Genomic DNA, 12,678 nt, shown 5'->3' on the forward strand with positions numbered 1-12,678 from the left:
GTGCTAACTCTCTGTATGGAGCGCTAACTCTCAATATGGAGTGCTATCTCTCTCTGTATGGAGGCTATCTCTCTTATATGGAGGCTAACTCTCTGCATGGAGTGCTATCTCTCTCTGTATGGCACACTAACTCCCTGTATGGAGCGCTAACTCTCTCTGTATGGCACACTAACTCCCTGTATGGAGCGCTAACTCTCTCTGTATGGAGCGCTAACTCTCTGCATGGAGTGCTATCTCTCTCTGTATGGAGCGCTAACTCTCTGCATGGAGTGCTAACTCTCTCTATATGGAGCGCTATCCCTCTCTGTATGGAGTGCTATCTCTCTCTATATGGAGCGCTAACTCTCTGCATGGAGTGCTATCTCTCTGTATGGAGCGCTAACTCTCAATATGGAGTGCTAACTCTCTGTATGGAGCGCTAACTCTCTCTGTATGGAGCGCTAACTCTCTCTGTATGGAGCGCTAACTCTCTCTGTATGGAGCGCTAACTCTCTCTGTATGGAGCGCTAACTCTCTGAATGGAGTGCTATCTCTCTCTATATGGAGCGCTAACTCTCTGCATGGAGTGCAAACTCTCTGCATATGGAGTGCTATCTCTCCCTGTATGGAGTGCTAACTTGTGGATGTGCTTCAGCTAAAAACCCTCTGTCTGGCCATATAAATGACTTCACAAGCTAGTGGGTAGCTGCATCAGTTTGTTATAGCACACCTCTGCCAGCCACGATGGGCACACACGTGAGCGCTCTGCCGACAGGGCAGACCAGGGCAGGGCAGAGGGCATCGAGCAAACACCACCAGGGGTGAGGAGACAGGTTAGTTGAGGATGCAGGGTACAGAGAAATGGATTCACACAGCAGACACACGCAAACACAGACACACACATACACACACACACACACACAAACACGTGCATGCACAGACGCACACACACACACACACACAAACACACACCACCCATAGAAGATGCAGATGAGAGAAATGGCCTACTAACTCTCCGGGATGATTCGATTTTCAGCAAGTACCTTTGAATGTCAAGTTCAGAATGGAGAGAGGACAGCATGAACTGTAAGGCCTATTGGAGTGAAGAGATTACAGAGACAAATCAGGGAGGCATAAGGTCAGAAGAGAAGATAAAGGGAATCTACTTACAGATCTGTGTTGCTAAATGCCACATTGGGGATTTACACACAACTGTGTGTACACAGTACCACGAAGACCCATTTAGAGGAAAAACAGCATGGTATTAAACAATAATAATAATAATAATAATAATAATCATCATCATCATATTGACAGTCAATGCAATGAATTTGCATGGTATGTATGGAAAAAACCCTCAAAAAAGTCACGAATAATTACACTTATTTCACCATTGGAGCTCTCTAAAGCAGTCTATTCCAAATATCCTGCCCAAAAAAATGTAAATAATGAAGAACAAAAATGAATACTGGCTCTTCCAAATAGTGTGACAAAAATGAATATACTGCATACAAGGACCCCAGATCCTTTCTTTCTGTTTTCTGTTAGGAACGGTTAACAGTGAACAAAGGTATTAACTGCAGCGCATTTCTGTCCTCAACTTCAAAGAATGAGCATCTGACTCCAAACCTGCGTACATACAGACATTTTTAGCACTGTAGCATTTTACACAACACTGGAACCGAAGAGCACTCCTGTATTCATTTTCCAAGCAAGCAACCACCTATGTTTTCATCCAGCCAAATGCAAAGCAGCCCATTCGCCATCTGATGATATAACACGGCTTTGCACCCGCCCGTCTGTCTTTAAGCACTGTGGCTATAAAACCAGCACACGCGTTTTTAACAATGTAAACGCAATGGCCAATAAATTACACCCACTCCCCAGGGAACCGGCAATTACGCGCTCAAGTATAAAAATGTCTCTCCAGTTAGGCTGTCGGCCAAATGGCGAGGTGGCCACTGGATGAACTTAGCTTCCAATTAACTCTCCCAGTGCTGACAGAAGTCCAGTTCCTCAGCCTACATCTGCGAAACTCGGACCAGCCACACGGCAGTTGATGACAAAACCTTTAATTAAAAACACGACTGGCTCTTAAAGCTGTTGACCGGGTCACTGACACAGCACAGCTTTTGATTTGTCAGAGATTAATATGTTGTAACCACTCGTTGTTTACGCAATGTTAAACTATATTATATTTTCTAGATTACAGTTTTATTTTTTAGTGATCAACTCTTTAGGTTACACTTTTATCGTCTCACATGTGGTTTACCATTTGGAACTTTCTGACTTTTTTCTCGACTTTATCATTTTATTAGTGAAGTTTCCATCAACTGGAGAATTTGGTTTAATGTGCTAAACGCAAGCTTGTTCCTTGGGACCACCGGGCAGCTAGCAATTTGAGAAGACTGTTCTGCCCAGTAATGCTTGACGTCATCCTCACCTCCATACAAATGATGTCAAAACATGGCCTTTTCAGTGTGTTTCCAAATAACAGTTTTGGAATGCCATTATTCTTACCGAACATGACAAGGAGAAATGGCCACAGGGACCGCCACACACAACCACCTCAAGAGAGACCTATTCCCGAACGGACTGACTTACTTTATCAAGAAGGTTCCTGAAATTAGTATTTCTTTTGAATGACACTGAAACCACACATATTATTTTGATCCAATTCATTTAAATATGCATTCAGAAGGCCACTGCCTCGGGCACGGCAACTGCCAAGCATCAAGAAAACTACACCAGAATCATTAGCTGATGTGCACAATTCTACGTTAACGCCTATGATAAAGCAGCTATTCACTGCAGTAGAGAAAACCATATAGACAATGCATAACCTCTTACTCATGTCACTTAAAAGTCAATCCAAGCCTGGAGGTGTTTGGCAGTTTGATTGAATAGTTTGTGCTCTGCACCTCCCTTCCTGCTGCTGTTGAAGCGAACTCGACGCAGACGAACGCGCCCCCACCGCCGCTAACCCCACACGCGGGGTTGCTGTTGTGTCAGCTCCCGCCCTGCGGCTGCGCCCCTCTCCCGTTCGGCGTCCCAGCGCGGTGTCCAGTTACGCCCCAGCTTTCGGGGCACGGGTGCAGGCCCGGCCACTCCGCGAGGCCGGCCTTTGTTCAGAGTAACCTGACCTGCCTCGGGGAAGTCATACGGGCACATTCGCGAGCCAGCAATCAGACACCTTCTGTCATCCCGTGTGAAGGTGAGACAGGTACACACACTGTCCTTCCCAACCTCCCGTAGGCACTGCCCTAAGGCTTTCCCAAAAAAATGCTATCTTTCCGCTAGGGCTGGGCTTAATCAACTTAATCGATTTCAGACTTTGGACTGTAGGACGTGGAGCTCGCGTGAGGTCCTCGACATATCTATTTACCAGATGCTGCTTGCAATGGCATTTAAGGAGTAGCACAAACAGCCAGATATTCTCCCCCACAGTAACCATCTTCTCGGGGCAGTGGAAAGCTGTTTTGCTGGAATGCAACAAAAAAAAAGAAAGAAATTCAACCTGATACAAGATGGCCTGTCACACAGATTGGGATCTCACTCATCATGCTGTGAAATAGCCTTGTAAAGTACACAGCTGAGTCACACTGGTTATAATAAAATCTAATACTGCACAGCGATCTGTACTTCCCCCCTATGTCTTACTGTCACATACACAAATATCTTTATGTAGGAGTAGCCAGCCAGAGGCATGACTTATGCAAATTTATCAGTAGAATTAAGGACTTTTTCTTAGTAAACATATGTTTCAGTTGTGTACAGAGGGCATAGCGTGCAGGTGCTGTGCAAGGGTGTGGTCACACACCTACCGTCCCAGAACAGGAATTTTAAAAAATAGAGAGCGCAAACTCACTAAACTAGCTTACCTAAAATAACTGCCTTACCCAACAAGACGACAGAACAGGTACACATAGCATGTTTGCAGGCATGGCAGTCTTGCTGTCATTGTATTATCTCAGTGGTACCGCTACTCATTGTGTGGAAAATGTCTGTTTCTTATTTTGAAGACCTGACAGATCCTTAAAAAATAACCTCTTGAGTCGGCAAGACAACACAAAGAAAACCCCCAGTCCACATTCTCCTGCTAGGAGTGACCAAACCTCCTCTCACACTAATTTAGCCACTTCTTTCAGATCTACAAAGATTTCCACTAGCGGAGGCAGGAGAACGATCATTAGCCACCAGCAACTGCCAAGCATGCGCCTTAGTAACACAAGCCATAGTAACAAAAAGTGTATGTGTGTGTGTGTGTGTGTGTGTGTGTGTGGTGTTTACATGCAGCAGGACAAATGAACAGACAGACAAACCGTCTATCGAGAGGCAGAGACACAGCTACAGTGTGTGCAGCAAAGCCAAACCTGCAGGTCACCCACACTCATTACTGTGCTGCTAGGGCTTCCGAAAAGGGAAAAAAAGCCTTCAGTTTCCATCGCAAGAGACACTCCCCGTCAGACACACAATCCCTAATCTTATTTTAACATGCATCCATGAGGCGAGCTCTTGTGCACTTGCCCTCTTTTGCAAATGTGTCTGCCCAAAGGTAACACGTTCAAGTGGAGTCTCATCACCTAAAAGCCAATTGAATTAACCCGATACTTCATTTATGAGCCAGGGCAGGCACAACCGCGTTTAATTCTCAGAGTGGAAAACTGTATTTTCTTCTGTTCACTTGGATACAGGTCTGTCTCTTTCATTTACAGATTCCTGCTCCAGGCAACTTTACTGGCCCATCTCTTGCTTGCCTATTACACGACAGAACGATTAATGCTCAAATATCTGTTAGTCACACCGATGAGGGCAGGGCCCCCTCAAAACATCACACTGCTAAACCCCACTGAAAATGTTGCCTAGCCTGTTGATCAAAGGAACAACATCACTGCAATCATTGTAATAATTTTTCGTTGCAAGTCTGTGATGTGACATTTCTGAATTGGTTGCCATTTTCCTTGTCCGAGGAGACTCGTTTAGTTATGCTACTGCCGTGGTTCACACTGAAAGCATCAGTGCAAGCATGATGATGCTGACTCTATATTCATGACAAACAGAAAGTACAGCATACAGTACGGGCATACTCCGTTCAGCTGCTTTTGCATTTCCCCCAAGCCACAGTTAAAGCCAACATGGTGAATGGTAGCAGTCTGTTGACTCAGTCAGATCTGTATCTTGCAAGGCAGTTTTACATAACCCGTCACATACATCTAATCACGCTAATTTGTGCACTGAAAAGCACGCCCAGTTCTGAAGGACCGAAGAGAACCTGGACTTGTGTCAATTTCCTCATTTGTCAAATCAAATAGAAATGACTTTTCTTTCAAAAACAAAGCGGGGTGTACACTAATGGCAAAGGACGTGCAGGTAAGAATTTTTGTTCATTCTCTCACTGCGCTGCTTGCCGAATAAAACAATTTAACAAACCCGGTGACCACATAAACAAACTGCTGCAAACAGAGTGAAGGCACGGTGCGGTTCAAAATCTATCACACACTGTCCTGCCAACCCCACGTGCAGCCAAAGCTCCATACAGTCACAGTTTAACTCACCAAAGCCGCTCAAAACTTGCCCGCTCAAAACAGAACTACTAAAAAAAGTAAAAAAGTAAACCGTTCGGCTTAATAATCACAGACGCCATTTACCGTCATGTTAAGAGAAGAGAGCTGCACACCCTGCCCGCCAGCGGACCGGAGCCGTCTGCAGGCTGGAAACCCCCCAGCCGCTGCAGGCTGCCGCTCTTTTCCTGTTACGCTGCTTCCACTGCCTTCGCTCGGCTAGCCGGGGATGCGCATGACACCCATCCGCAGCCGATGACACATCCAGGAGGAGCCCGGCTCCCCGCCAGAGGGAAGAGCAGCCCAGGATTCCCGCGGGGAGACGGGATCCGAGCCGCCGTCCGTAGAGCCCACCTACAGCGCCCCGCGTCCAGGGAGGCTGCTTTTACACGGACTGCTAGGCTTTATAAACGCAGTCCTTCACTAAGAGACATTCCAAGATAATGGACAGCAAAGGCGCTGTGTCTCATTCTATCATATGGTGTCCACACACTTTCCAAGAGGTGAGTTGTTTTATTGCTTATCGGAGTTTTGCAAGGACTATTTATCATTGTAAACCACACAGTGTAATGTAAATGTTAACCGTTTAAGTAACGCGGTCATCATTCTTACATTTTTAAATCAGTGAAAAGGCTATGGTGCACTTCAGTAAAAAGCCAGAAAGTTGCAAGAGCACACATAATCCTTGTCTTGAAACACCTTGTGCTACTAGTCAAACCTGAAATAGCACAATGCCCCCCCCCCCCCCAACAAACACACACTCAAAAAAAACCTTCAGAAAACGGTTTAAGAATGGTAAGAGAACACGAGCACGGTCTAGTCCACGGCAGGTAAATGCACTGCTGTGCTGTCAGCCCCCAGGGATTAACTACCTGAGTCTCTGCCAGTAATTTACCTGCCTTCTTCATTAAACCCTCAGCAGCGACCTGCAGAGGGAAGGAGAGGTCCCACCCATAAACTGCAATAACCTGGCTGCCTCCCTGCTTTATTCAGCCAAAACTACACAACTTTTTTTTGGGTCCTACTGCAGAGTACGTGTCCCAACTGCTTCAGAAAGTGCAAGCAGGCACTTCTTCCACCATAAAACGATTTGTGGGTATTCTGTGGCGAGTGCAATTTGATCTGAAGGTGAGGAAGGGGGGAAATGCAGGTAAAACAGGTGACAGGTTTGTTTTAACCGTGTGCAGAGTCATCGTAACTCTGCAGAAATGTCCCTGAAGGGCCTCAGCTTTTGCAAAACCTCTACAGGTTCTTTCAGTTCAAAGCACTGCGTTTTCCACCGCACCTTCATCTTGGCCGCGATTTCCCTGCACGCCACAAGACTTGAAAAAGCGCCCTCCATTAATGTTTTTGAGTCAACACTGTGTCCAGACTTGCCCGCACTGTCAAAACAGTCTCCACCCTGCTGTAGCAAAAAACCGTGCATTGTGGAAAAAAGGAATTCACCTCCAGTCGATGCTTAAGTGATGCGTTGGGTTCTTAATCATGTATTGTTTGGACAACCTGGCCCAAGGCATCCATTCCCGACAGGACACGAGTTAAACTGAGGACTAACTCAAAACTTCGGTGTGAAAGCCGAGTGGCTAACAGCCAACTTTCTTCACACTCATCCGACTGCATTCACTTCTTACTGGTGGCCCTAGTGAACCTGAACCCAACACTGTGATTCATGTTGTCCTGTGGTTACGTTAGCTACACGTAGCATGTCAAACTACAGAGAGGAAAGCCACCGTGGCGTTCTTAAGGGCAAACAGGGATCTGCATATAATGTGGCCTGAAGGACAGAGTGCCTGCGAGAAGAGGCAGTCCAGATTATTTCCATTCAATTAACATCTTACTCCTCTTTTTACGCCATGCAAATTCAACAGGGCGGGCGCTGCGCATGTATCTTCATGCCCTTGGGTTAGATACATTATGTTATTCAATATCTGCAAATCAAAATTGGGCTTTGTTATTACAAGAAATCGAATAATGCAAATAAGGTCTATGTTACAACACTTATGTGACTACAAATAAGAAATAACAAAATCAATCAACAATTATCAAAATAATTTCGCTCATTTTGAATGTGTTTCAGCCTGAGAGAAAAGTAAGACAGTTCCCCAAACGGAGTCTGCTTGCAAATGACCCTATAAATTTGCTATTGGTGCTTTTTTAATGGTACGCGGGGGAAGGCTGTTTTGTTTTGGCGATCCATCACTGTCACCTGAACGCTAACCCCCGCAGAGCATCGACGTTAAGCGGTCTCGGTCAGCTTCGGGCGTGCGTTTGTCTTCCTCTCAGGCGCTGTGGGAGCAGAGCGCCGGCCAGCCACACGTTCCAACGTGCGTACACACGCAGACACACACACACACACACAGACACACGCACACACATACACATACACACGTACACACACACACACACACACACACACACACGTACACGCAGGCACACACACGTACACACAGGCACACACATACACATACACACATACACACAGGCACACACACTTACACACAGGCACACACACGCACGCACACACACGTATACACACACACGCGCACGCGCACATGTACACACATGCACACACACATACACACACGCACATACACTCGCACACGTGCACACATACGTATACACACACGTACACACACACAGACACACACACACACACACACACACGTACACACAGGCACACACACGCACACGCATGCACACACACGTATACACACACACAGACACACGCACACACATACACTCACACACACACGTACACACAGGCACACACACGTACACACACACACACACGCATGCACACACACGTATACACACACACGTGCGCGCGCACACGTACACACATGCACACACACACACACACACACACACACACACATGCGCGCGCGTCCGGCCTGCGTGTTGCTCCCTCTCGGCTGACTCCATGCAGGAGAGCATCAGCGCATGCGGGCGCGCTCGGTGCCGCCGGGCGGTCGGGCCGTTAGGCCGTCGGGCTGTCGGGCGGTGGGGCGGTCGGGCCGTTAGGCCGTCGGGCTGTCGGGCGGTGGGGCGGTCGGGCCGTTAGGCCGTCGGGCTGTCGGGCGGGGAAAGGGAAAGCCGTTTTCTCGCAGGCTGTTCTGAGAGACGGTCTCGGCTCTGTGCTTCAGCTGTTTCTCTTTCCGCACAGGCACCGGCACCTCTCCTCCTCTCCCTGTCCTGACCTGTTTCTAGCCTCCAGGTGAACATGGCATGCAGCCAGACTCCATCTCCCGTCTACACCTGGGCCGCCTTGCAAGTGTACCGACTGACGACATTCGCAGCCACAAACAGGCTGGACATAAACTCATCTACAAAGCGGTATCAAGAGATTAGAAATAAAGGGTTATATCTGAGATTTTATTTTAAAAAAATTAAAAAAGAAGAGTCATTAATATGGGAGCGTTGTGTCTCTTTTATGTATAGTACAACACCAAAAATTGCTTAAAAATGGAAACCAAAACAGTGGTGATAAAACAATGCTATGTTTCTGAATTTCTCTTCTCAGTCAAACTACACTATCCACAGGTGCAGGCCTGCAGTTCTAAGCTCTTGAAATGGTAAATCATGACAACTTTCTGATTATGAATGGATTGAACGCACTGAAAGGGAACACACACCACACCCTCAGCACAACTCCGCCATGTTATTTGTTTGATTCTGTGATTGCTGTGATTCTGCTGAGAATGGGTAAATCCCTGCTAGGCCCCAGCCTGAATATCCAGAATACCAAAGCTGAACAGCCACTGGTATTCATTTAACAGCCTAGCAGCCGCTTGGCTCTGTTTGGCAGTTTGCTTGCCTGCTGGATGATGAAAGAGCTGGATTCAGCCAGAGAATAAAATGCAGAGGGTGATGAGATGACTAATCCCTCTGTGTTGAGAGAGCGAAATTAAAAATCTAAATCAATTCAAACAAACCTCTCTCATGGTTTTAAGTAACAGTGCCTCTAAAAGAACTTCACAGGCTCACCTTTAAAGGTAAAATGGGCATATCTCTGGTACGGCTTCAAACAAAAGCTGAATACGTTCTCAAAAAGGTCAAAGATTATACTGTGCCCTTTGCGGCTTTATTATACATTGTAATATATCATCAGGAGATGATGTCATAGATTTTTAAGGGATATTTCCTCAATTGCTTCCTTATCCACGGCGAGGATCGATGGGCTAGACTGGGTTCTGAAAGAGACCAGATGCTGGTTCTTAAGATGTGCTGTGCGCGTAGTATTCAGCTTGTACTTTGAAGGCAAAAAGCCTAACCTTTCATCAAGGTGTTCCCCAGATGTGGGGCCGTATGTGAGGACAGGTGAAAAGAGGAACACCTCAACCCCGATCAGGGTAAATCCACTAACTGTTTTGTGTTTTTGTATTTCTGAGTATATATGTGGTACACTTAGGTATGAAGATATGCTTCACTAGAATCCCATCATAATCAGCCAATTCAGTCAGCCAATCAGAGGAAGGACTCATTATAAGCCACGAGCACTTGAAACAAATACTCAATGATTTAACATTTTCCTCTGTGTCCTTTGAATTTACTTTAACTTCACCATTTAGTCACTGGCCATCTACAATCCCTTGGCTTATGAGAATCAGAATCGGACCATTTGAAGGAGAGCAACCAGCAGATGTGAGGCGTTTCTAAAAGACCGTACAGTGCGGACAACCTTGGTCATTAACGGCAGTATGCGTTCCACTCACAAGCCTCTCAGAAATAGCACAGCCTAACTAACTAGGAATGCTCAACGGCATCCCCCCACGGCGAATTTCATACTCCAGCCCCAGCCCCTGTGGAGTAACGGTGTTCAGCTTCCCCAGAACGGAGCCAGAATGGAGCCGTAACACAGACTTTTCACACATTTCTCACCAAAACATTTACTGTAATAAAGATTTGAGGCAGCTTCATTTCAACAAGACACTGGGAACTGCACAGGCACGTTAGAACCGTTAGCATTCATTAGTGACGTATGTCATAAGAATACAGTACAATACAATCATAAGCTTGTTGACAGAAAACATGCATGTATTTCCATGGGAATGCGGCACACTCCTGTTTACATTTTATCTTATGATGATACCTGCTTCTAACCCATCAACAGTTTGTCAAATCTGGGAACAGGTTGTTATGTTGGTGAAACATTCACTTTATAATTGAGGGTATTCAACACAGTCCGCTGAAGTCCGAGTGTGCTGCACTCCCTACAGGATGATATTCCCACGTCATTAGGAAGTGAGGTTGATCAGTAGCACGTAAACTTACTTTTAATCTAAACACAGACCATACTCAAAGACTGTTATATCTCATGAGCTTACTGTTAGTATGCTCATAGATTTTAAATTTACACAAATTTCAAAATTGTTGTCTAATGCTTATGAAATGAAACTTACAGTAAACTGTGTGCGCAAAGCTTATAAATCAAAAGGTGACGGCGCACTTCAAGTTAAAATAATACAGGGCATCTGGTCTTTACAAAAATCTGAAAAGTCAAGTGAGCTGCTAGCTAGGTCACAAACATTTTCATAAACATTCTATGGTGACAGAAAAACTTTGTTTTCCACCTACCAAAGAGGCTGGATGAGAGATATTTTTAAAATCTAATAAATTCAGCACACATATCTCAAGCATTTCCCTTAACTGTCATCAATAGTTTGCATCACAGAAGAAAATGAAAAACGTTGGCAACAGAAATGAAAACTCAATGGGAACGGTGGAGAACGGCTTCTGTTCCATCTCTCGGGACTGAAATGATTTCCAGAATAATTTTAATGAGTTTAAACCTTACTGTCGGACATTTCATGGTCATTTGAAGGTAAGTCTCTCAATATTCAAAATAATGCTAAAAATGCGCTACGTATGACATAACATCACTTTGCAATAAAGTGACAGAGATCATGCCACAGCAAAGAGTGGCTGACAGTTACAGCATTATTCTATGGGCATGACACTACATACATAACCTATGCTAAGGCTTCCACGTGGAATCACTTTTCATTACCAGTTATGACAAAGGAATATATTCTTCATGGCATACATCTGCAGATGCAACCTTCAGTTGCTTTTTAGACTGAAAAAATAGATCTGGTTATCCCATGTTTTGCTTTTCTCCAGGAAGTAAGGTCACAATCAAATAGGCTAACCTTTCTGTTTCGCTTCCGCACACACACTCTGTTCAACTCGAGTCCCGTGACTGACGGCAAGCCTGTGGGATCAGCGCAACAGACGGACGACATTCTGTGAGTCACTGGTGCACTGACACTCTGGCCCCAGAGGTCCTTCGTCCAGAGTCAGCAGTTCCTGATGGGTCTGTTGTTAGCTTAAATGACTGCTTCTGGAGCCCTGTTGCTATTGTTTGTGACATGCTAGTAATTCTCAAAGTGCCAGTTTGCGTGGAGTGGCAAAAGTCATTAAAATCACAGCCCGAACCCTCAGAGCGGAATTGAGAACCGCGATTAAAAACAGATGCTCCGTCTGTCCTCAGATATGAGTCTCATTGTGTGACTGCACACTTTTTTTCAAATGAAAACAGATTAATAAAACTAGCACTAAATGGTGCTTTATTAAAATAATTTCCTTTGATTTCAGTAGTTTTTTGGGTCAAAATTAATTTTCCCAGAAGATTCGTTTGACAAAAGCCAGCACAACCTAAAACCCTATGGGAGTATGGCCAAAATAAGTAACAGGACCCATTTGAAACTGAGCAATTTAAGCAATTTTGACTTATAATAATGCAATGTAATCATATGTTGTAAAAAGGGCCTGGGGCATTTATAAAGACTTCAGAAAAATAAATAAAGAGCTGTGTCGTAGAGTCATTGCCCACATGCCTTTTAAATGGCAATACAGCGAAACCGACCTATTTATCCTCCACTTTAATCACAATACTGGGTGAGAGATCAAAACATAGCTCATTACTGAGGGAAAATAGGAAAAATACACACTTCAAAAAATCCTCTGACTGCCTATGGGAACATAGCTGCAGGGAAGGGGGTTGCAGCGAGTCTGAAATTAGTTTTTTTTTAAAGTGTTCTATAGATATCACACACTGACACTCTGTGCAAACCTGGTCAGAAACACACACCAGTCCAAAAAGACCAGATATTACCAAATTTCATATGCAAAGTGAAGA

General features: G+C 45.1%; 1 protein-coding gene across 17 annotated transcripts in view; it reads right to left on the reverse strand.

The window, feature by feature from the left end:
• si:ch211-285f17.1 (sickle tail protein homolog) overlaps positions 1–12,678 on the reverse strand; it is a 170,390-nt gene that overhangs the window by 40,502 nt on the left and 117,210 nt on the right. For 11 of the 17 annotated variants that reach the window (XM_064332795.1, XM_064332799.1, XM_064332792.1 and 8 more), the window contains exon 3: positions 992–1,072. The exons of 4 other annotated variants lie outside the window; for them this stretch is intronic. In XM_064332795.1, coding sequence (XP_064188865.1) covers positions 992–1,072 — 81 coding nt within the window. Of the gene's footprint in view, positions 1–991; positions 1,073–5,627; positions 5,912–12,678 lie in introns of those variants that run through there. 2 more of the 17 variants (XM_064332802.1, XM_064332804.1) reach the window with 2 other exon arrangements.

The sequence above is a fragment of the Anguilla rostrata genome, chromosome 4 (assembly GCF_018555375.3).
Source record: "Anguilla rostrata isolate EN2019 chromosome 4, ASM1855537v3, whole genome shotgun sequence".
Taxonomy (NCBI): Eukaryota; Metazoa; Chordata; class Actinopteri; order Anguilliformes; family Anguillidae; genus Anguilla; species Anguilla rostrata.